Source organism: Rhinolophus hipposideros, assembly GCF_964194185.1.
Source record: "Rhinolophus hipposideros genome assembly, chromosome: 6".
In the NCBI taxonomy this organism is placed as follows: Eukaryota; Metazoa; Chordata; class Mammalia; order Chiroptera; family Rhinolophidae; genus Rhinolophus; species Rhinolophus hipposideros.
In genome coordinates this window covers 82610211-82635086 of record NC_138052.1, presented here as the reverse complement: position 1 = coordinate 82635086, position 24876 = coordinate 82610211, and the positions used below count along the sequence as shown (strand labels likewise).

General features: G+C 41.7%; 1 protein-coding gene across 1 annotated transcript in view; it reads left to right on the top strand.

Annotated features, from left to right (window-relative positions):
* MREG (melanoregulin) overlaps positions 1 to 24627 on the top strand; it is a 58081-nt gene extending 33454 nt beyond the window's left edge. Inside the window, exons 3-5 of the mRNA XM_081051920.1 lie at positions 21311 to 21401; positions 22066 to 22229; positions 22781 to 24627. Of these exons, the coding sequence (XP_080908046.1) occupies positions 21311 to 21401; positions 22066 to 22229; positions 22781 to 22915 (390 nt within the window). The 3' untranslated portion in view covers positions 22916 to 24627. The remainder of the gene's footprint in view (positions 1 to 21310; positions 21402 to 22065; positions 22230 to 22780) is intronic.
* The last annotated feature ends 249 nt before the right edge of the window (positions 24628 to 24876 follow it).

The window sequence follows — 24876 nt, the reverse complement described above, 5'->3', positions numbered from 1 at the left end:
CCCTCTTACTGTGTTGGAATCTGGGCTCACAGAACTGGCATAAAATATTCAGAGCTGCTGTTGCTGGGTCCTTTGTCTCTGACCCAGCGGGAGTCTTGTGTTTTTTCTGCCAGCCCCCATCAAACTGGCAGGGGAACTTGTTAGCTTATAAAAAGAGTCAAATCTCAGATGTTTCACAGGTCTTGACACCCTTAAAATAGCTTCTGGTTTTGTCAGCATGGTGGAGATCTTGACCACAAGTCAATGCTTTGGCATATGTCTGTGGTTTTTAAACTTTTTTTCTGTTATCTGTGGAACTCTTACCTCCGCCCACCAATGAAACCTCCCAGGAAACTGATAAAATTGAAACTTCTCTGGCCGAAGTAGGGGTAACAGCCTACATTTCCCCGTTTCAGGCAGCCCCATAGGTGTGTTTGGGAAAGCCACCCAACGTAATTTCAGACACACTGTGTTGAGCTACTAAAACCCCTTTAAAACTCAAATTTGATATCTGGGAGCAATAATACATTGATTCTTATAAGAGACGAATTAATTGTATCTTCGCAAAAAATTAATTTACCCGTGATGAATAGGTCAGGACCAATTAGTTTTTTAAAAGAATAGGATCCAGGACTGCTAAGTTTTGATTGTAGGATATAGAGGGGAAGGTTGGGAAAGAGGGGCCCTGCAGTGGTTGGCTCTGGGCATTGGGGCAGGACTGAAAAGTAGTGGAGGGAGAGTGCTAGAAACAAGAGGTACTGAGAGGATAGTAGATGAGGAATAGATCACATTTTAGCTACTTGGTTTCCTGGATCCTTACGATCCCTTTGAGGTGCCCCACAAGCTTTGCGTGGGACCAGGCAGAGTGAGAGAGGCACCCTTTCACATTTATTTTATGTTGGGGTTCTGTGTGGGATATCATTTGGAAAAATGAATCTTCTTGCAGAAACAAATTTGAAAACTCATCTACTTCTCTCTGTTACCTGGGGCTCTGGCAATGGGTGTCAAAAAGTAAAGCGGGTGTTTGTTTATTTCATAGAGCACTAGGAGGAGTGTGGCACAGCAGGACGGATTCCTAGGGTTCAGGCCTAACACTACTACTGTCTCCTGACTCTACTGCTAATTTGCCGTGTGATCTTTGGCAGGCCACTCCATTTCTCTGGGCCTTTCTCATCTGACAGGGAGGTATGGAGGACATATCTCAAAAGTCCCCATATTTAAGTCCTCTGTGAATTATGCTGCAGTGATGGGCTTTTAACCCAAGAAACATTATGTGTGGTACTCCTGGCCATCTGCGTCTGAATGAGCTAAAACTCATTCGTGCTTTTGAATGAGATGCATGCACTATGCCTGGAACGAGGGTTGGGGACCTTTCTGAAAGTAAAGCAGGTAGATTTGATTCCTCCATGCCATGTTTCCCTTCTCATTCTAGATAAACTATGTCCCACAGGGCAAATCCAGTTTTACTTGGAAACAGACACGCCCAATATTTTACGTACTGTCTTTGGTTGCTTTTGTGCTACAGTGACAAAGCTGAGTAGTTGTGACAGAGACCTGGTGTCCTATAAACCCTAAAATATTTACTATCTGGCTTGAGGCCATCTGAGCTTTGCCTTCGGTTTGGTGCTCAGTAGACTTAACTCAAATGATTGCATGGATTTAATTTTTCAGGCAAAAAAGACGCATCACCAATCCCTTTAAGGAGGGCTTCCTGTGCCCACTGTGCGATGATCCTCTGGAAAAAAAGATTCTTAGAAACTGAGAGACTCTTCTAGCCTTTTCAGTTATGGATACAAAAGATTTTCCATTTACTTATGAGGTTTTTTCTTTCTAAAAATGACTGCAATTGTCTATTATGTGAGTTTAGTCAAAAAACCAAATAAACAACACAAAAAACCACTGTAATTCCCAAACATGTTAAATGTACCACAGATTAGTACCACACTCCTATTTTCCTTTTACATTCTGGGTTTTAAATGCACAGAAATTGTGTTAGGGGTTTTGTTTAAATTAATGAAAGCCTGCCATGTTGATAAGGAACCAGGCAGATGACCGATGATGAGGCAAAGGTCTTAAAAACTAGAAATGGCTGCTGAATTCTGCCTTGGCTTGGCAGAGGGTCATCCATGTGTTCATAATAGCCAGTAAAGACTGGAGTCATTATAAACAAATGTGCTAACCAGTGAGCGTCCAGGCAATTCCAGGGCTGCTTCTGTTCAAGAGATTGTTTTTCCTTGAGGCTGTGTGGCATTACATCATGCTTGAGGCTTTGTTAGAGCAACCCCAAAACACTTGAGTTGGGGAGGTAGCATCTGGAAGGCTCAGTTGAAGATAGTGGTGGAGTAAAGCTGGACAGTAAGTGCGATACTGGAATTGTAAGGAAAAATGTTTGACAAGGTTTCAATTTAAATGATAACTCCAAACTGTTAAAGGAACTCTGTTGTCATGGGCAGGTGACATAGGCAAGCATCTTGTATGTCTTGTGCAAGGTTCAGTGTCTCTTTGGCTTGTGTTCACAGGGGTGTCATATGCTGGGGATGTGCTTGGTGTCATGAGTGAAGTGGTTTAGTTTGCAGCTCTGTGTCTTAAAAGGATATAGAGAATTTAGAGACGGTCTACAGTGAACAATGAAAATATGGAAAAATTAGAAAGTTGGAATCAAATGATGGGGGAGAAGTGGGGTAAGCAAAACACAGATTGTCAAAGCACGTTCACATGGATCATAGATCTTACTCAGTATCAAGCTTTACTAATACTTTCAAAGACATAGGCAATCGAGAGGCTCAGATGAAGCAGGCAGAGGTCGGGGACATTGAGAATGTGTCCCTAGGGCCCCCTTCCCCCATAGAACATGCACTTAGATAAGTCTAAGTGAGGTTCATTGAATTATCTCATACAGTGGAAAGCTTTTATATTTTGAACAGCTCCACCATATATCTCCCCATTATTTTGTAGTATAGTGACATTCTCCAGGGAGCCATCCCCTGAAGATGTAGGGTGCCTTGTGTATAAGTAATTCTTTGGCCTGAGACAGCCTGCTAAGGGCATTCTGTAGATAAGATTTCTTCCTCCTAGCAAATATCATTCCTCTAGTAACCAGGAGGTTCAGTTGATAAGGAAATTAGATATGGTCACCTGCCTTCTTTCCTTTTTCCTGGGGACTTACAACCCCCCATCCCCCCTCCCCCCCCATGGGCCCAAGCGCAGCGCACAGGGCCAGCTGCTTTATTCCTTCCTCCTATGGGATGAAGATGAAAAGGACTGGGGTTATTCAGTGTCAGGCAGAGATAAACAATTTGACAGCTTTCAAATAAAGGAAGAGCAATTATAAGTAGGTTTCCCGGTGATAAGGTATGCAGGAGGACTGATTACAAAAAGGATTACCACTACAATAAGATGTATTTGGGTTTAAAGAAAAATGGAACACTTTCAGATTTGGGAGGTTGTTAGTTTATAAAAGCAAATTATATCTCTTAATTTTTCTCTTTCCTTTCTCTCCCTTGTGCCTCTGACTGGCCCTGATGAAAGTTCCCTCCCCTTCCCCCCCCCCAGCCCACAACTGGGGGGCTCCTTCTCAACTCTACTGGCAGTCCTTCTTCCCTGTTCCCTTACTCATCCTCCTCTTTGAAGCTGGCAGAGATCCTGGAATCCAGACGGAGTAAATACCCCTCAGAAGCCACAGTATTTTCAGTTAAGTACCAGGACACACACAGGAACTTGCAAATTTATCAACAGGATTTTCAATTTAACAGAATTCACTGAAATCAGATGAACTAAGGTCTGTGCATTGCTGTCCAGAAAATGGTAAAGACTTTTCTAAATACATTGAAATTACAATCATATCCGTAAATAGACTTTTCTGTTTTAGAAGTAATTAGACACTAGACACATGAACAAAGGAAGCTGAAAAATAATACTTCTTAGGAATTTTAAAGTTTTTGTTCTGATTATAAAAGACATATATGACCATTGCGGAAAATTTGGTTAGTATGGAAGAAAAAAATCACCTATACATAGCCCTACCCTGATATAAACACTATCATGCTATCACCTGGAAAGACCTGGAACCCTTAAGGATCCACACAAGAGTGTTTGCTGGTGAGATTTGGCTAAGAGGCGTCCCTTTGCAACTTTTGCCACACTTTGAAATTATTAGGTTGGTGCAAAAATAATTGTGGTTTAAAAGGTTAAAAGTAATTGCAAAAGCCGCAATTACTTTTGCACCAACCTAATAAACCATTAGATATAGTAGTATCTATATCCAAAAAAAAAAAAATGCAAGCCACATTAAGTATTTTTATATTTTCTAGTAGCCACATTGAAAAAGTAAAAAAAAAAAAAGAAAAAGTGAAATATTTAACCAAGTATGTCCAAAATGTTATCATTTCAATACGTAGTCAATATAAATGGCCTTAATGAGATATTTTGCTTTTTTTTTTGTACTAAGTCTTCCCAATTCAGTGTGTATTTTACATTTATAACACTTCTCGATGTGGGCTAGCCACACTCCGAGTGCACAGTAGCCATGAGAGGCCAGTGGCCGCTGCATTGGCCAGCGCAGGGCTGGATGTGGAGGGACAGCCAGATCTTTGAGATGTCTTCATGATGATTCATACCATCCATCATTAAATATAGAAGCGGCAGCAGCCTTCCTTGACAGGATGGTACATACTTAAAACTAATTGAACGAACTGGTTATTTCTACCTTGCCAGAAAGTCACGTTTCCCTTATCTCTCCACATAGGAGAATTTCGTCTTACTATCCTTGCTTTCAGCGACAGCAACTAATTGTCCCTCCCTGCAGTGACTGGAGCTGCAGAGATCTGGGGCGGTTCCAACTAGTTGACTAGGAATAACAATGTCACATTCTTCCCGCTGGCAGCAGTGGCCAAATCACATCCTGAATTTGGCCCTTCTCCTGAAGCCATATGTGGGCCGGAACCCCTCTGCCACCCCAAATTAGACAAAGCTGACTTGAAATCTCATTGCCTATCAGCTCCGGTCCATGGCTTTGTTGGCACACTTCCCCAGAAGGAGCTGTGAGCTATCCCCTTGGCTTAATCTGGTTAAAACCAGATAAAGAATTAGGTCAGGGGCCCCTGGCTGCAAAGCAGTCTGTTTTCAGAACCCCAGCAGAGCTGTGGAATAAAAATAAACTGGGAGAGCTGGAAAAGCCTGACTTGGCATGTGCATTTGATTTGTTCTAGGTCAAATTCTTGCTCTAGTTCTAGGTCAGAACACATGAGTATTGTTAGGGGCGGTGGGACTACATTAGCCACCAGGGTAAAAATATGCCTTTCCAAGGAGCTCCAAGCAGAACTCCAGGATGATAGTTGGTGTTAGAGGCTCTGTGTAGTATGTAGAGTCAAATTGCCCAAGCTGCCAGACCTTCGAAAAGTTTCCGTTTATTATCATTTATGTATCAGAACATCTGGGGTGGGGACTCAGGGCCTAGTGGTCAGCACTGCAGGCTAACCCCATTGAGGCCCAGCTTCCCCTGGGATTCAGAGAAAGGGCAAGTTGATAACTCTGGAAGGTCAGGCAGTAGGGAGGAGACCCAGAGGCAAATCTGTAACCCAAAGACTTGTTCTTACCTCCCGGAATTGATGGATCTGTTGAAGCTGGGAGAGAGAGAGCTACGTCAGAGTTTGAATTATGCCTCTCAAAAGGCTCATTTCCATAGGCCCCAGTTTCCAACAGATAAACCTTTCTGGGAGTGAGTGCTCCAGGGTGATGAGATGTCTGGGCAGAAGGAATAAAGTCAACCCTTGTTGGGAGGTGTTGGGGGGCCCTTCAAGTCCTGGAGCCCCTTTGTGTCTCAGGGCTTATAAATTCACTAAATGCCAGGTCCCTGGGCACTGGCCCCTCCTGGGTCTCCACTCCCTACCACTGCCTCTTCCAAGGTTCCTCTAGTCTGTTATTTATCCTCTAATACACTGAATTTCTCTGCTCTGTCATTTCATCCTGTGCCATCTGGGCCAAGGTGGAAGCAGAGGGCAATGAGTGGACCAGCTGTCTAGGAACAGTGAAACATAATCCTATCTTTCCCACTTGCTCACCATGTCTGGTGGATGGAGATAATAGGCTTTTATAGCCCTGAAAGAGGATGCCCCTCCTGGGGAGATGGCCTTGACACCGACCAGAACCAGCTGTGTTTAAAGGAAGCTCTTAGCTTCCTCTGCATAATGGACTCTTGCCTCCCTTCCCAGCAGTCTCCCCAGCCTGCCCTAGGATCTGGTTGCATTCATTGCCCTGTGTCCCGCTGCTGGGCAGTGAGGGGTGTGTGGATGGGGCAGCAGGGGAAAGATGAGGGCCTGTGTGTCTTCCGCACCTGCATGGCTGTGCCAGAAGCCTGTTTTAGAATGAAAGTCCCTGCACGTTATGTTCCATTTCTCTCTTTGAGTCCCAGTTTCCATGCGGGTAACAGGGAAAGACAGTGTAGTGGACTAAATTTGGGCCTCACTGAGTGCCGCTGAGGGTGCTGGGAGGAGCATGGGTTTTAGAGTCGGAAAGACTTGAGTTTAAATTCTAGGTTCCCCACGAAATGAGATCTCAGCTAAGTTGTTTAACCTCCTGGAGCCTCCCTTAAGATGTCTCTGGAAAAGGATCCATAATCCCGTCTCATCAGATTTTCTGACAAATTGAATAAAATACATCCAGAGTCTGGGACAGGGTCTACCACATAGTGCAGCTTCGGTATTGTTACCATGTACAGAGGCGTGTGTGAAAAGTACTTCTCAAATATCAAATGCTTGATCAGGCAGAGTAGAAGAGGTGAATGGATTGTTTTCTTTCATTTCATCTTTCTTTCATTTATTCTGTTGCCCAAAAAGACGGGAATCAAAATATGTTGAATATACAAACGTGCCTTGGCCAGAATACACATAGACTAGAGCCCAGATGCCTTTTTCTGATAAGATTTGGTGCTGCTTTCTAGATTCAACATTGGCACTTGGTCACCAACAGCATGTGGCCTTGGTGGGAATCGTCACCTTCCTTTGGGTTCGGAGCACCTCTTGTATACAGGGGACTGTGTAAGACCTGAATGGGTCAACTTCTTGTTTTTGCAGCCTGCAATCTCGTAGTGAAGGACACGTCACAAATACCTATACAACAATACCTATGCAGTCAATGACTCTACAGCAATTTTCATACAGGGGCGGAGAGATTTGAAAAGAAGCAGCCGTGAGTTTGGACTGGTAGGAAAGGCGAAGGCTTCTCAAGGTGGTGCCATTTGAGCTTTGAAGAGTGAATAGGATTTAGGTAGCAGTGGAATGAGGCATGAGAGGACATGCTCGAAGGCACACAGGTTCAGGGTACACTTGGGAATAGACTGGTGGTCCCATGGGGCAGGAGTACAGTGAGCCAAGGACACTGTCGGAACTAGACTGGAAAGTCAGCTCATGGGGAGCCTGTGCAGGGACTGAAATTTCCCTCAGTAGGTGGTGCGGAACCACTGAAGATTTCCGGGGAGGGAAATGACCCAGTCTCACCTTTAGGAAGATACCTGGTTGGGAGGACATTGGAAACCGTAGCTTCTGGAAGCAGAGGGACCAGTAAGGCAGCTCTTCAAGCCAATTAAGGCTGAGGCAGTGGGGATAGAAAAGAGGGGCATTTTGTGACAGAGGGAGAACCAACAGGATGAGGTGACTGATTTGGATTCAGAAGGTGGGATTGAAGAGGCATGAGCAGCAGATAACCAAGTTGGGAGCGTAAGAGGGAAGATGTTGGCTTAGTGGAGGTGGGTGGGCGAGTCAGACTCTGCTGAGTAGCCTGGCCAGCAGTCCATTCACATGGAGACACCCAGCAGAAAGGGGAAAATCGAACCTGGAGCGTGGGCTTGGGGTCAGGGCAAAAGAAGGAGAGTTGGTGTGACAATAGAAGTTGAGGCATGACGGGAAATTATCCAGGGAGATGATGATGAGAAGACCCAAGACCGAGCCTTGGGAAAGGTATGAAAAGAAGAGGCAAAGGAAGAAAAGGAACCTGCAAAGGGAAAGGAGGGGGGTGAGGGAGGTCCTCTGGAGGATGCATTTGGAGGCAACAGATCCCAAATCTCAGAATAACCTTCGGCAAGATACCGGCCCTTCCTTCCACAGGGCAGGGATTCTAACAGCCGCTCACCAGGTGTTGGAGGTGTCCCTGCCTCTGTATGGAGCGGGTCTGTAATAGATGCTCATTCCTTTTTCCCTTTTCCACAGAAACCGGAGAGGCATGTTAAGAAGGGGATGGCCTTCAGGATTTAATGCTTTAGAAAAGGTGAGGGCCTTCGGAAAGGACTATGAGACACCCCTATTGGGACACTAGTGACACGAGGAAGGTGGGGGAAAGCACCTTAGTACTTTCCACGGGTAGCGGATCTGAAAAAGGCTGATTGCCAGGGGCTGGTGAGAAAGGGGATGAAGAGGAAGTGAGAACAGCAAGTTGAAGCTCCTCTTTTTAGCGATTTGGCTGGTGAAGGGAGGGAGGAGAATGGAGTGGAGCTTGTGGGCGTAGGATTAAGGGAAGGGCTTTATGGCTGCTGGCGTCAGTGAAACCAGTTGCCCTCTGAAGAAGAGTGGGCTATTTCCTTGGAAAATCCTTTTTCTCTTGGATTTGGCATCTGAAGGTCCAGCTTGTGGGTGTTTGTTCAAAGGTGCTGGCTGATTATCTCTGGGAGGAGGAAGGTCATCATGGGAACCAGTGAAACTGTGGTTTGTCACGTGAGCTCCGGAGGACTCGGCTGGGGTTCTGAAGGAGGCATTCTTGTAACCCTGTAATCTTGCAAACCTGAGAGGCAAGGGCTGCAAGCTCTCCAGGGACTTTTCCAAGGAAAGAAAGATAAGGTGGCTGGTTTCCTTTTGAAGTGAGAGGGGGGACCCCCAGGGGGAGGAGCAGAGGAAGTAGGTAGGTAAGTCTAAGACACCTGGGGCTTTTCTCAGCCCGAAGCCTGAAGCATTGTTTCAGAAAAGCGTGGAGGACTTTCATAGACCTCTCGGTTGCACACAAGCACAAACCAGTCCAAAATATTGACCCTTTCTCTTCGGTTCTCAGAATCTCAGACCTTTGTAGCTTCTGCCACCCCTCACCACCCACCACTCCTGCGTCTTGAGGGCAGTGGTTTTGCCTTTGTCTCACTCCTCAGAGATGAAGTGGCCATGAGCTGGAAAGAAAGGAATGTGGGGGAGGAAAGGGACAGGAAAAGTGGGAGGGGGTTGAGGTCCTTTAACCTGCTTTGGGGAGGGGAGCCAGAACTGAAGTCCCCAAATGAAGGACTGGAGCATGACCTTTCAGTGAGTCAACCCTTGAGGGCATTCTTGGGTTCTGCAATATTTTTGGCTAGAGTCTGGGACTACTGTACCTCTCAAAAAGTTCTGGTTTCTCCCAAGATTTCAATTGTGTTTTCTTAATTCCTCCTCAGACACAGCTGCTGTGGTTTCAGGTTGGTCTCTTCTCTAATCAACTGCTCTTTCCAGTCCTCTTGCTCTACTTCCTTTCCTCCCTTCCCACCTTGCTCACCCACCCTCCTCTTCCTGTTTTAAGAGGCGGTTTGGATAGTGGTTAGTGCATTGACCCTACAACCAGACTGACTGGGTTTGAAATCCCAACTTCTCACTTTGGGGTGTTCATCCTTGGGCAAGTTACTTCACCTCTCTGAGCCTCCGTTTCCTCATTCTTAAGATGTTATAATAATATCCATCTCGTAGAATAACATGTCATATTATGAGAATTAACTGAGCAAATACATGTAAAGAGCTTAGAGTAGTATCTGGGAAGTAGTAAGTGCTCTTATGTAAATATTCTCTAACTATCTAACTATCTTTCTCTCTTTCTCTCTCTCTCTCTCTCTCTCTCTCTCTCTCTCTCTCTCTCTCTCTCTCTTTCTTACTTTCTCCTTTTTTGTACGTAAGTGCCTTTAAATTCTTTTTGGATTTTCTCAGTGATACAGGAAAATACGTTGAAAGAGCCTATAGAAATTCTATTTCTAGCAGTTATATAGTATATTTCTGTATAAAATATAGAAATTATAATTTAGAGTTGCAGTGCTGGAAGACTCATTATCTTACAAAGACTTCATTCTTTTTTTTCCTTTTAATTAAAGTGTATTGGGTTGACAATGGTTAGTAAAATTATATAGGTTTCAAGTGTACAATTCTGTATTACATCATCTATATCTCACATTGTGTGTTCACCACCCAGAGTCAGTTCTCCTTTCATCACGATATATTTGATCCCGTTTACCCTCATCTGAAGACTTCATTCACAATAGAAAGTTCCTTCGAATATTGATCTTCTTTCTCGTGGCTTCCACTAAGACTAACCTGTGTTTCACGTGAAGTGCTGTGTCAGCAGGTCCCTGTATCTGGTACTTTGGCTGTGTTGTTTTCAACCTAAGAGTCAGATTTTGATCTATTCATAATAAATTTTGACCTGTAGATTTTATTTTTTAGGTCTTATTTGTTGTATATTTCAAATTTTGATGTTCTCTCCTTCCATGTATTAACTATCCCTCCTACTTTTGTGACATTTTTTTTTTTTAGAGAAGAAATACCTCAACTTTATTTATTTATTTATTTTTTAAACTTTTAAAAATGTATTTGAAGTGTGTTTTTCCAGGACCCCTCAGCTCCAAGTAGTTGTTTCAATCTAGTTGTGGAGGGCGCAGCTCACAGTGGCCCATGTGGGAATCGAACCGGCAACTTGGTTGTTAAGAGCACTGCGCTCTAACCAACTGAGCTAACCTGCTGTCCCTCTACTTTTGTGACTTTTGACTCCATAGTCACTGATAAAAATGATGGGGAGTTCCTGACACTGAGCCCTGTTGTGCATTACTAAATACCTTTTTCCAGACTGACAGCAACCGTTTTGAGTACTCTGCAGTCTTGCAAAACTACCCTAGTCGGCATTATCCATCTCAAATTTCTCTGTGAAAAGCAAACATAGGAGAATCTGTTAGAGACTTGTTAAAATCCAGGGACCCCTGCCCCCATATATTACATGTCTTTCTCGTACTTATCCAATATTTTCCACTATAAACCAGATGAAAGACAACTAAATTGGAGAAGCAGTCAGTATGACTTTTCTCTTTTAGAGAATCTCTCTTCATTTTAAGTAGAAGGTAGCATAAGATGATATGAATTGGTAAAAGCTGAAAGAAATAACAGTTACAATGTTCAAAGAATTCATTTTACTAAGGAGCTATCACTTTCAAGTAAAAATATTTGGCTACTATTCACTTTATAATTCCCTGATTTAGGTGTTTAATTTTTGTAATGTAGTATTGTTATAGCCACAGTTGTATGGTGTGTTCTTTTAATGTCAGTGCTGAGTTGAAGTGGAAATTTCCAAAGGGATGTAGATAGTGCATTTTGATTGTGATGTTAGAAAGAAAGACTAGGAAGCAAAAAGTCTTAAGCCATTTTCTACTTTTCAAGCACATTTAGGAAAATATTGTAATTTCTTAGGGGACTATTTTCTATAAAACAAATATATATGTTTATTATAGTTCCATTTCTGTCTATACCAGATGGTCAAAAAGTCAAGCTAAAGAAGGATTTGGAACCTTGTATTCTGATACAGAATGATTGCTAAATTATTAAGTGAAAAGTACAGGATATAGTATGCTAGCATTCATGGGGAAAAATGGAAAGGTATATGAGAAATTGACAACATTTATTTCTTGTACAGAGGAGACTGGTGGCTGGGAGACAGAGACTTTACGACTTTTTGAATTGTGAATTATATGAACGTATGACCTAACTCATTAAATAAGCAAACAATAAATGCATAAGAAAAAAGAATCTGGGTTGGGGAAGCAAAAATAAGTAGTCATTCTTTTCTGTTTCCTTTCTTTTTTTCTTTTCTTTTCTTTTTTTTTTTTAAGGGTATGTGGCTTTGGAATTAGATGCACTCAGAGTTGACTTCTGGCTTGACAGCTACTGACAGGCGAGCCTGGGGAAAGTTACATAAGTTCATGTAAAATTTGGGAAAGACCTTCTTGGCTGGGTTTTTATGCAGATCAGATATACTAAGGAGCATTTCTTAGAGTTCAGTTTGTGATGAGATGACCCTGGGGTATGGAATGAAGAAGATGAAGCAGATTTCAGCCTATGTATGAGCATTGTCCTCTAAAGATGCTTTTTCGCCATTCGAGAAAGACATAAGACAGGAAGGTCATCCAAATGCTTGGGTTTCAGATGGTGAATAGACTTTGGCTCGAAGTTATTGACTCAAGAGTTAACTTTGAACGGATCATTAGATCCAACCAGATGGATTCAACATATTTTTATAAATAAGGGAGATGAGTGGTTAAGCCAATGATAGTTAGACCCCTTTCCCCTGGATCTTTAGAAGAAATGAGCCAATTAGATAGAAGCCACCTTCTCTCCCATATTATAACAACAGTCTTGTGAGAGTGAGAAGCTCTGTTCCGATGGACAGAATTCAGGGGAGGCACCATAAGGTAATTCCTGGATACAATGTCTGTGTCATTGCCTAAGGCACTCTTGGGACAGAAAGATTGGGCCCAGGCAGAGCCAATAATACTGCATTCTCTGTAAGCCATATCCATCCCCAGCTAAATAGGTCGATATGCTGAACATTTTCCCCAAGGGCTAGAGGTAAGAAAATATAAGACTGATATTTTGTGCAGTATTATATTTTCCTTTTTGTTTATGTACCAAATGAGTAGGTGTTGTAACATGAATCTTTCAGATGCAAGGACCAGAAAAAGAACTTGAGTTGTCTAAAACTAAATGGAATTGGCTTAGATAACAGAGTTACAGAAGTAGGATTGACTTCAGGTGAGATTTGATCCTAAGGCCCAGTATGTCCTCAGGCTCTATTTCTCTGTGATGCTTTCATAATTGTCCTCTCGGTGTTGACTTCTTCCTTAGAGTGGCTCTTCTAAGGGTAGTAATTGATGAGAGCAGTTCTAGAATTTTCTACCCTCATATCGTGACTCCAGTAGAAGAGAGACCACTCCTGATTGCTCCCAGAAGCCCCGTGGATTTTCTTGCATCCGCATGGCTTGAGTTGGGTTATATGCCCATCCCTGAGCCAATGGGATATGCTCATAGGCTTAAGTTATTGGGTTTCAAACCTGGTACCCCTTCAAAGGATTCTGATTTCATTTGTAAAATCCAGTGTACTGGTATTTTAAAATGCTCCATGATGATTCTAATATACAGCCAAAGTTGAATTTTTTGGCTTAAGCCAATCATTATACACTCTTAGAGCTGAGAATGTAAGTCTGAGTGTAGTTGACAGATTGATGGGAGAAGGGGAATATAGATGTTAGGGAAGCAAACATTAAATATTGTAGCAGACATATTAGTTGCAGACATATTAGCTGCCCCAAGTGTCCGTATCCCTTCTTTCTTCCTTGCTACCAAAACCCAGCTTTAGTTTGAGGCAGCAAGGTGCCATCTCTAAGGGAAAGATTGTGAATACTACTGATAATCTGTTTCTCCACTTTTTCTCCCTTGCAGTGAGAGAGAGAGACAGACAGAGAGAGACAGAGAGAGAGAGGAGGAAGAGCTAAATTACTCTTTGTATATAGCAGAAAGTACAAAGAAAGTTTAAAATTAATATGGGAGGAATTGGAAGTACAGTATAAGTTACCAGAGGAGGAAGAGGAGAAGGAAGGGGAAAGAAGAAATGTCCAAAAGTGGTTACCTCTGAGAAATAAGAAGAAAAGGATGGGAAAGAAAACTTTCAGTTTTCATTTTATACCCTTCTGTTTTCTCAACAAATTTTTATTTCTATGTGATTATATTATTTTTATAATTAAAAATACATTGGTGTCTTTTGAAGTTGTTCCTAAGAGTTTAAGGTGGTTACATGACCTGTTGTTAGAGTCATTTCCTTAATTGTGTAAATCACCTTTTTAATATATTTTTATTGTTTATACTTTATTTATTTTGACATTCAATATTATTTTATATTAATTTCAGGTGTGTAGCATAGTGGTTACACATTTGTATAATTTAAGAAATGATCCTCCTGACAAGCCTAGTATTCACCTGGCACTATACACAGTTATTACTATATTGTTGACTATATTCGTTATGCTGTACCCTACATCCCCCTGACTACTGTGTAACACCCAATATGTACTCCTTAATCCCTTCCCTTTTTTCACTCACTCCCAACCTTTCTCTCATCTGGCAACTATCAAAATGTTCTCTGTATCTGTGAGTTTGTTTCTGTTTTATTTGTTTATTTTGTTCTTTAGATTCCACATATAAGTGAAATCACATTGTATCTGTCTTTCTCTGTCTGACACTCCACTCAGCACAATACCCTCCAGGTCCATTCATGCCTCTGCAGATGTCACAAACCTATTTCCATCCATTGCTGAGCAATATTCCATTGTATGTATCACCTACTCTTTATCCATTTGTCCATCAATAGACACCCAGGCTGCTTCCACATCTTGGCCATTGTAAACAAGGCTGCAATGAACATATGGATGCATTTGTCCCCTTGAAGTAGCATTTTGGGTTTTTTTCAGATAAGTACCCAGAAGTGGGATTACTGGGCCCTTCTTTGTTTCATGTTATAGCCTTTGTTTTAAAGTCTGTTTTCTCTGGTATAAGTATTGCTACCTCAGCTTTTTTTCTTTTTTTTTCCATTTTCATGAAATACCGTTTTTTCATCCCTTTATTTTCAGTCTGTGTGTGCCTTTCTGTATGAAGTGAATCTCCCTTGTAGGCAGCTGGTGTAGGAGTCTTATTATCCATTCAGCCACCCTATTTTTTTTTAAAGCTCAATTTTTTTTAAATTGGGGAATATTGGGGAACAGTGTGTTTTTCCAGGGCCCATCAGCTTCAAGTCTTTGTCTTCAATCTAGTTGTGGAGGGCGCAGCTCAGCTCCAAGTCCAGTTGCCGTTTTCAATCTATAGTTGTAGAGGGCGTAGCCCACCATAATTGAACCAGCAACCTTGTTGTTGAGAGCTTGTGCTCTAACCAAGTGAGCCATCTGGCCACCCCTCCTCTGGAAGCTCAGCAGCAGCTTGTTGTCTTCAGTCTAGTTGTGGAGGGAGCAGCTCACTGGCCCATGTGGGAATAGAACCAGCAACCCTGTTGTTTAGAGCTCGTGCTCTAACAACTGAGCCATCTGGCCGCCCCCACCCTATTTTTTGATTGGAGCATTTAATCCATTTACATTTAAAGTAATTGTTGATAGATATGTAGTCATTACCATTTTGTTATTCATATTTTTTATCTTTTCTTTTTTCTTTGTCTTAAAGAAGTCCCTCTAAGATTCCTTGTTATACTGGTTTGGTGGTGATGAACTCCTTTAGCTTTTTCTTGTCTGGGAAGCTCTTTAGCTGTCTTTCAATTCTAAACAGTGAAGCTGGGTAGAGTAATCTTGGTGTAAGTCCTTGCTTTTCATCACTTTGAACATTTCCTGCCAATCCCTTCTAGCCTGCAAAGTTTCTGTTGAGAAATCAGCTGATAGTCTTATGTAGATAACTAACTGCTTTTCTCTTGCTGCTTTTAATATTCTCTCTTTGTCTTTAACCTTTGGCATTTTAATTGTGATGTGTCTTGGTGTGGGCCTATTTGTGTTCGTCTTGTTTGGGACTCTCCACTTCCTGGGCTTTGATGTCTATTTCCTTCATCAGATTGGGGAGGTTTCAGTCATTATTTTTTCAAATAGGTTTTCAATTCCTTGCTCTTTCTCTTCTCCTTCTGGTACCCCTGTGATGCGAATGTAGTTATGCTTGATGTCATCCCAGAAGCCCCTTAAACTATCCTTATTTTTTTGGATTTGTTTTTCTGTTCGCTGTTCTGATTTGGTGTTTTCTGCTATCTTATCTTTTAAATTGCTGATTCAATCCTGTGCTCCACCTAATCTACTATTTATTTCCTCTAATGTATTCTTCATTTCAGTTATTGTATTTTTATTTCTGACTGGTTCTATTTTATGTTTTTTATCTCCATTTTTATGTTTCCTATCTCTTTCCTATCTCTGACCAGTGTTTGGAACTCCGTGTCTGGTAGATTGCTTGTCTCCATTTTGTTTAGTCTTTTCTCTGGAGCTTTGTTCTTTCCTTTTATTTGGCATATATTTCTTTGTCTCCCCATGTTGGCTGCTTTCCTGTGTTTGTTTCTATGTATTAGGTAGGAGTGCCATGCCTCCAAGTCTTAGTAGAGTGGCCTTATGTAGTAGGTGTTCTGTGGGACCCAATGGTGCAATCTCCCTGGTCAGCAGAGCCATGTACTCCAGGAGTGTCCCTTGTGTGGGTTGTTTGTGTCCTCCTGTTGTAGTTGAGCCTTGCTTTCTGTTTGCATGTCAGTGGAAGGGATTGACCCTCAGGCTGATTGATTTTGAGGACTGGCCATGACTGGCCATGGAGGAACTGTCATGTAGGGGCTGACCCTACAGAGCAGGGTTCACTTTAGTGGGGCTTTGATGCCTGCCCAGTCTGCCCTTTCAGTGTGTCATCTTTGGAGGTGGCCGGGTGACGCTCTGGCTTGGTCTGAAGCTGGCCACCAGTCGTGCCAGTCCTGGGGCCTTCTGGGAGGGGCCCTGCTGCAGGGCACATTTAGCTGCAGTCTGTGCCGTGCCTGAAGCCATCCGACAGGAGCCACAAAGCAATCTGCAGATGGCTGGCACCTGCACTGGGCTTGGAGATATCTTGAGATCCAGTGTGTGAACTGAGGCCAGCTGTAACTAGTGCCGGGCGTAGGGCTGCTCAGCCAGAGGTGTGGGACATGCCAAAGCCATATACTGCTTGTTTGGGTTTTGTGAACCTGTGATAGATTTTATGAAAGTCTGCAGCATGAGCTAAGACAGGTTGTATGGGTGAGCCACTGGAAGTGGCTGGGGTGTGTCCGAAAGTTGGGTGGGGCAGGGTCTCTGAGAACCACTAGGGTAGGGCAGACGAAAGGTGATAGCCAGTTTGATGGAGACTCAGATGTGGCTTCTGCCTGTGCCTACACACAGGGAGGGAGAGGGCTCAACAAAGGAACAATGGCTTCAGCCATCTCTTCCATCCCAGAGAAATCTGCCCGTCTAGCTCTCACTCTGAAGCCAGAGAACTCAATTTCTCCTTGTATGTCCCTGTGCCTTTCGAGCTGTTGCCCAGCACTGGAGCTCAGAGTGAGTCTATCAATGAGTAAGCTCGTACACGGGCCCTCCAAGAGGAACGCTGGGACTGTAGCCATCCTTGTCTCACTCAGCCACAATCTCCATCTGTTTTCACATCCAAAAGTTATGGGGACTTCTCTCCCCAGCACTGGAACCCTGGGCTGGGGAGCCCGGTGTGGGTTGGGACCTCTCGCTCCTCTGGCTGGGGGGGGAAGCTCCACAGCCGAGATATTCCTCCCAATTTTTAATGGTCACATGCAGATGTGGAACCAGCCCTTTCTACATCTTTTACCCTCCTGCCAGTCTCGAGGTGGCTTCTTCTGTATGTCTGTAGTTGTAAGGCTTTGGTTCACCCAGACTTCAGGGATTCTTAGTGATGGTTGTTCTGTAGTTTAGTTGCAATTGATGTGATCCTGAGAAAAGGTGAGCACAGTGTTTACCTACTCTGCCACCTTGACTGGAAATCTATAAATCACGTTTTAACAAGAAATAAGGAGTACTTTTAAAGTGTCCCATTAATCTACAACCTCACAATAACGTAGTATAGGTAAGAATAAAATGTTTTAATTTTGTGTGTGAGGAAGTGATCTGAAGCGCTTAAATCAGAACTCAAGTTCAAGGCCAGCTCAAGGGATCTAAAGCAAGAGGAGAGCTAACTATTGATGGCTGCAGGAGATTGAGTTTTGTTCTGCCTTTCATGTTGTTGCTTCAACCTTCTTATCTAGTGGCCCTAATCTGATTTGGTTAACAACTGGAGAGGAGAAAAAACTCAAGAATTTAGCTATATGCGTCTTGTGTGATTCATTTTCAATCAATGGCTTTCAATTTGACCTGGTTCCCAGATATCTTATGAAATTAATTCTGCACTATTTTTTTTTTATTACACCTTTGATATTTACTCATTGTTCAAGTTTTGGCCACAGCAGCACATTGGCCACAATGTGTTATTTCAGAAATTATGAGGAAAAACAAAAGATTATTTTAGAAAACAAAACTTTCACTTTTGAGGTCTAGTAGATTTGAGTTTCAAGTCACTGGTAACGGATATTTAACTAATCTTCAATTATTATTTTCAAATTGTTTGTCTGAAAACAAATAGTTACAGTTTAAAAATTGAAGGCTATTACAGGGCTTGTTTTTCTCTAGTACCAGAGAATAGGTGAATTAGTTTCTGTAGTTGTGGGTAAGATTTTGTACATCACCATTTTTCATTTGGCGCATTTAGGTTCTGTTCTTTGGGGTCAGGTGTTAAAGAGGAATTCAAATTCCCCTCTATCCATTTACTTTATCAAAACTCAATTCTTAAGTAAAAACCCTAACCTACTTTCTACAGGTTTTAGAGCTTTAAATTTTGCACAAAGCCTCGGGATACTTTCACATGATTACCTGTGACTATTCTGTCAAAAGAAGACAGTAATAATATGGATATAGGCAATGCATAGTTTCATTCCACTAATCTGAACAATTACCTATCATGGGCAACAGTCAATGCATTGAGGCTGGATCTATCCTTAGCAGATTTTAAAATGTCATATTGTTGCTTCTCCATCAAACACTTTCTCAGAGTCACAGACACTGACACTGAATGAATTTGTATAATATTCCTGTGTTGGTATTTAGAAATAGCAAAATAACTGATAAATGGACAGCTGGAAGAGAAAGGTTAAAAAAAAATGTCTGAAGCCTGGATCATCCCATGATAAATGGGCTGCTGAAAAATAGAGATTTGGCTCCACTTAGTTTAGGGAACAGAAAGAAAAATTGCAGGGACCTTAATCACAAGTTAATGAAGCCACCTAGTGGTTTGTTACAAAATTGAAGGTTGTGTGAGCATGGGAAGCAACTCTTAGGTGGGTCTCTAATCACGTGTGATTGAGTCTGATCACTTTTCATTTAGTCCAGCAAGGAGTAGGGTCATTGTCATTGAGAATAAACACAGCACTGCTCTGTGAAATGTTTTATTTATTTATATTCTTCTTTTTATCAAAAAGGACTTCAGGCAATGTACATGAAAATACAGTGAGATAGCACAAGCTAGAAGATAAGAAAGAACAAACATGAATAAGGACATAAAAATAGTCAAACTTTTGATGAGTCAAAAATGCCTCTAAAGTTTTCGTGAAATGACTACATCTTTAGGTAAGCATGGAAACTAATCGCTTACAAAATTCACAATGTCCAGAAAGATAAAGCAATTTTCAGGAAAAGTAAAACTGTACCTGATGCCAAGAGCAGACAAATTGTTCTTCTGGGGGGTCCTCACGTAGGAGACCTGCATCATGCCGAATAATATCCTCAATCCTTACAATAGAGACCATTCCGAATCTTGGAGGATTGTTTCTTAATTGTGTCTACACTATTTGGAGGAGAATGTCCACCAAACTCCATTGGCATGGTTTGCATGAACCCATTGGATCCTCTCGTTAGGTGTATGAGGTTGGTAGTAGTATTATCCCCGATTGCCCATGAGACCATGAGATAAGTGAGGTTCTGAATGTGCCGAGTCAGATGGCAATAAATAGTGGAGCTGGGATCCAAACCCGGGCAGTCTGGCTGTAGGACCCATCCTTTTTTACAAGATGCTATCTGGTGAATGGCCCATTTAATACAATGAGTCCCATCCAAGAAAAATGACAATACTTGGGTTTTTCCCCATGACGTAGACAGTCTCCGGGGCATTAAACCCGCATACTTGAACATGATGTTAATGATGAGGTCAGGATTGTGTATTTCTGAGATGACTCAGTTAACTTTGCTCTCTTTTTGTTCCACAGATTTTAGCCCAAATACCATACACTCTCATGTACACATGTATGTACATGCCTTTGGGGGGGGGGAGAGGACGAGGAAAGAGGACTCAGCTTCACCACTTCCTGACTTCTAGAAAATAGCTGAAATCCATGACCTTCTGATGGCACATCCTCAGATACAGATCTAAAATGCAGTTGTAAAAAAAAAAAACAAACACACGGGGTGGTCTGTTAGCTCAGTTGGTTAGAGCGTGGTGCTAATAACACCAAGGTTGTGGGTTCGATCCCCTCATGGGCCACTGTGAACTGCACCCTCCTTAAAAACCAAACAAACATAAACGAACCCCAACCCTGTATTTTGCTAGCTTTTCTTTTTCGAAGTGGTATCTACGAACATTTGTGAATGGCTGACAAATTGATTTCTCTTGACCAGTCATGACAGTTGATTATCAATGAGCAAGGCAAACCTTGAAAGGAACTTGGTAGGAAAATAATGGCATCATTGAAACATTTTCAGTTAAAAGAAAATATCAAAATAGCATATAACTTGAGTCTTACGTTGAGCATTTAGAATGGTGTTCTTTTAAGCTGTGCTTTAGGATCATTGTGTGCTTCATGTTTTTGTGAAGAGGAAAAAGTATATCTTATAAAATGACTATTGTATATAGATAAGGCTCCTTAAAAAACAAATGTCCATGACATTTTAAAGGAATGCTTTAGCTCGGTAAAGGAGCTCAGTAATGCTCCTGAAATATTCAAGTTTTGTTTTGGGGCCAACATGTTTGTTTACTACCCATAAGATTGAAGTTTTCAGGATGATAACCTTATAATAGTTCAGTCGATGTCTTGAAAGATCCATCTTATCATGGGAATATAAATGACAGAGAGCAATGCTGAGATACAATAAAGGGAACATTGGCTGGGAATCAAGAAACTTGGGATTCCTGGGTCTACTTTATCCCGATAAAAGGAAGACATCCATTCTTTGTGTAATTTTCCTCATGAACTTTTTAGTCAGACCTGGATCCAAATACCAATTCTGGTACCTATTAGCTGGATGATTGGATTAGCCAGTTAACTTCTTTGGGCCTCAGTTTCTTTATCTGTAAAATGGCTTCATGGATACATGGATTTTATTGGTGCTCCCTGTGGGCAGGCACTGTGCTTTTATATACCCTTCATCTGTATAAGAATCTTAAGTGGAACATTCACTGTTGTTATCCCTGCTTTACAGGTGAGATCACTGAAGTTGAAAGACTAGATCGTGTGAAGAGTTTAATTAGGATAATTTATGTAATGTGTCGTATCTCCTGCTATACAGCAGATTCTCCAGAAATGGTGGCCTATGTATTCTTATCAAGCCCATCTCCCTCATCTCTTCTTCTTTTAGATATGCTTTGAAAATTAGTGGAGAGGAGAAACACATGTTTAAACAGCTTAAGTTTGGGGAAAGGTTTAGCCCAAAGGGTAAATATAAAACTGAATTTTTATTTTCCTACAGGAGTGGCAAAAACTCAACTATGATATCTACACCTTGCGACACATTCGAAGGGAAGTGAGAAATAGATGGAAGCGCATTTTAGAAGATTTAGGTGAGTCTGAAAGTGATTATGAAATGGTAAGAATAAGCCGTTGTGATCGTTCATCTTCACTTTTTTCACCACGGTTTTTATCAAAGGAATGTCAGAAATTGACTACGTCAGGCTACGGTGTGCTGATTATTTCCCCAGCCTGTCCTCCTTGTATCTCCTTCAGCATAAACATCTGATGTTTCTGTTATCATCAGCCCGTGTCTTGAGGATACATTTTGCCATGTGTTATTCCATCTGTCCTCAGTATTGAGTACTACATGGCACTGGAATCAGGGCTTGGAAAAGTAGGGACCTGGAAGTGACCCCTTTACGGCTCCCAAACTGCAAAGGCAGGTGGGAATTCTGGGGAGGAGGTGAAGAGTGGGGAGTTGGGAGGAGGTTCTCAAACCAGAATAAATGCAGCAAGCGTCAGTCGGTGAGTATGGGAGGCTTACCTCTGAGGAAAAAAGTTAACAAAGGAAATTAAACAAGAAGAAATGTCAAATGATTTTAATAAAAGACCCCCCCAGTCACACCAAGCTGCGAAGCAGCACGTGGTGTCTTTGACTTCGGTTTTCTGGTGTTGGTTCAGAATCAACATTTGGGTCTCTTAATGTCCTGCAGGGTGATCATTTCCTGTGACTACTTTACATGACAGGTACATTTTTTTTCTTTTTCACTTTAGGATTTCAAAAGGAAGCAGACTCTTTGTTGTCGGTGACGAAACTGAGCACCATCAGTGATTCTAAAAACACAAGAGGAGCTCGGGAGATATTGTTAAAACTGGCTGAAGAGACCACTATTTTCCCAACAAGTTGGGAGCTCTCAGAGCGATACCTCTTTGTTGTGGTAAGCGGATGCATTTTTTTCATCTGCCCTGATTTTGCTTTAAATTTTTGCTTTTCTGTTATTCTTTACACTCATCATTCTAACACCGCCAGCAGCACCACAATGGGAGGTGGCAGATGGTACTGGCATCTCAGACTCTGGGTTTCCATGGCCAACAGCATCAGAATCACCTGGAGGGCTTTAAAATTCAGATTTCTGGATTGTACTCAGACCTATTGAGGCTTGGGCTGTGGCTCAATAATCTGTATCTTTTTTAGCCAGTTCTGCTTCTGGAACCATTTATAGGTCAGAGATGTGACAAATATTGTTTATATAACCTAGGTTGAAAAAGAATTTGAAGGGACTCTTAAGAGTGGTGAAATGTTTCTTGGATAATGTAAGTAAAGGAGTGAGGTGTATCTTGAAATTTGAGAAAAATTGAATACATGTTTACTTGTTATTGTTTCTAGGGTGGGTTTTTACTGTTGTTAGATTGGTTTTCCCATCGACATGGCATGGTTCCCATCTTGACGACACTTTTATTTTTAATTTTTTTTTTTTTTTTTTGGCAGGACCGTCTCATCGCTCTTGATGCTGCAGAAGAGTTCTTTAAAATTGCCCGTCAAACCTACCCCAAGAAGCCGGGGGGACCGTGCCTGGCAGATGGCCAGAAAGAACTGCACTACCTTCCATTTCCAAGTCCCTAGAAGAGAGGCTAGATGGCAGAATTGGAATTCTTCCACTGGAACTCAGCAGCCAACCAAAGTTGGACAGATGCATGCAGATGAGAGTGAATAAGCTGAGGGCCTAATGAAAAATGATTCTGAATCCTATAAAAATCTGAGGATTTGGACATCTGGGCTTTACAAGTACTTTGCTCTGTGGGATGTGCAGGTTGCATTAAAACACCCTGGGGATCTTGCATCAGTGAACTGGTCGACGGGATAGTTCATCGTGGGTGATTCGATTCCAAGCATCCATTGCTCTTGTTTTGGTTTTCGTTGTACTGTAGGAAAGCTGGAATGATTAATCCTATTGAGAGAGTGGGATATCCTAGTTAATGAAACAATAAGATCAATAGCAAGAGCTCTGGTTGAGCCCCACGTGGATTAGCAATTTTTAAATAATTGTTATAGAATAGAGGCTAATGCCAAAATAATACCAGGCACTATGTGACTTGCTTTAATTTGAAAGAACCCACAGATGCCTCAGAGGGTGTCAGAGGCATCATTTTTGAGTATCAGTTATGGTAATTCAGAAATACACATGTATTAGATAATAGAAACATCTAGGAGTACTGCTGAGACATAAGTTCCCAAGAGAATGGTCCCAAGCAGAACGTCCTGCAGCTACGTATAAAAGGCTCTATCTTCAGGCATCTTAACTTCTCAGCATTATTGATATCCAATTACCTCCATTGTGCTTATTGCCCATTTCTAGTCCAAAACTCGTGATATTTTATCCAGGATAGCATCTGTAAACAGAAGTGTTTGACCTCTACTTTCTTCTCTTTAATCTGTTTCCGGTTTATCTGCTAAGAGTTGCACCTGCCCAGGGATCTCTAGTGCAAACTCGCAGCTCAGCAGGCATTGAAGAAGGTCATTGCTGGACTTTCATTCTGAAGATGATTTTCAAAATGGAGCAGTGCTGCCAATACAGCTTGCATCTATCCACAGATTGAGAAATCCAGCTTCAGAAGTTACTTGCCCCTTAGGCAAGGAGTTTGCCAAGAAATCCTGGTTCATTTTATTGAAAAGACTTTCAGAATTTATAGGACTCATCAGTAGATTGCTGAGAACAATGGCAATATTGTTACTTTTGCAGATCTTGCTCTTCTGACTTCAGGTTAAAAAGTAACTTGTTTTTTTGTCTGTCCCAGGGGACTGTGGCTTGAAAATTGCCATATCCTGACTAGCAATTTTGGTAGTGTATACACTGTTTAAGTTATTTGTTACAGGAGATACATGTTCTCCACTTATTAATGCTGTTGCAGACCAATTTCAGTGGTATGTTTCAGGAAAATTCTTTCTAGTAGAACAAGTAAGCTAAAAGTCTTATTTTTTCATATTTAGTGCTTAATCTCTCTCATGTTGTTTAAAATTAGCCTGCAAATATTTTCCCTCACTTCGGTGGGCTCTTGCAAGATAAACATACACACAGTGAAACAAACAATAAGAAACAAACAATAAAATAAATTTTAAAACTAGAAAATCATATTGTTTCATCTCTGTTTTGTCTTTCTGCCTTTTTGATGTCAAAATAGATGAGATTGTTTGCATCTATGGAGAATAAATTGTAACCACAGTCTTTAGTTTTGGTAATGAATGAGTAAGGTTAAGGTTGTCTCTCTGATTATAAAAACACATGGAATTATCCAGGAAACTTTCCTTTCAAGGAATTAAAAGTTTTCTGTATTTACTTTTCAGTTGGATATGTGTTCTATTTACAAGAAATAGGAAGGAACAGATACTCTTCCCATAATCCCTTTAAATGAAAAGGTAAAGATACTGAGAAACAGATGAGTTTAAGGACCTCCCCTCATTGTACAGCCAGTCAAGGAGTAGATCTGTGCTCAAGTCCAGTGGACACATGACAGAGACTCGAGGGTGACTGTAGTGACCACTTTAGAAGCCACAAGTGGTTAGTTGGACCAGCATCCACAGATGTG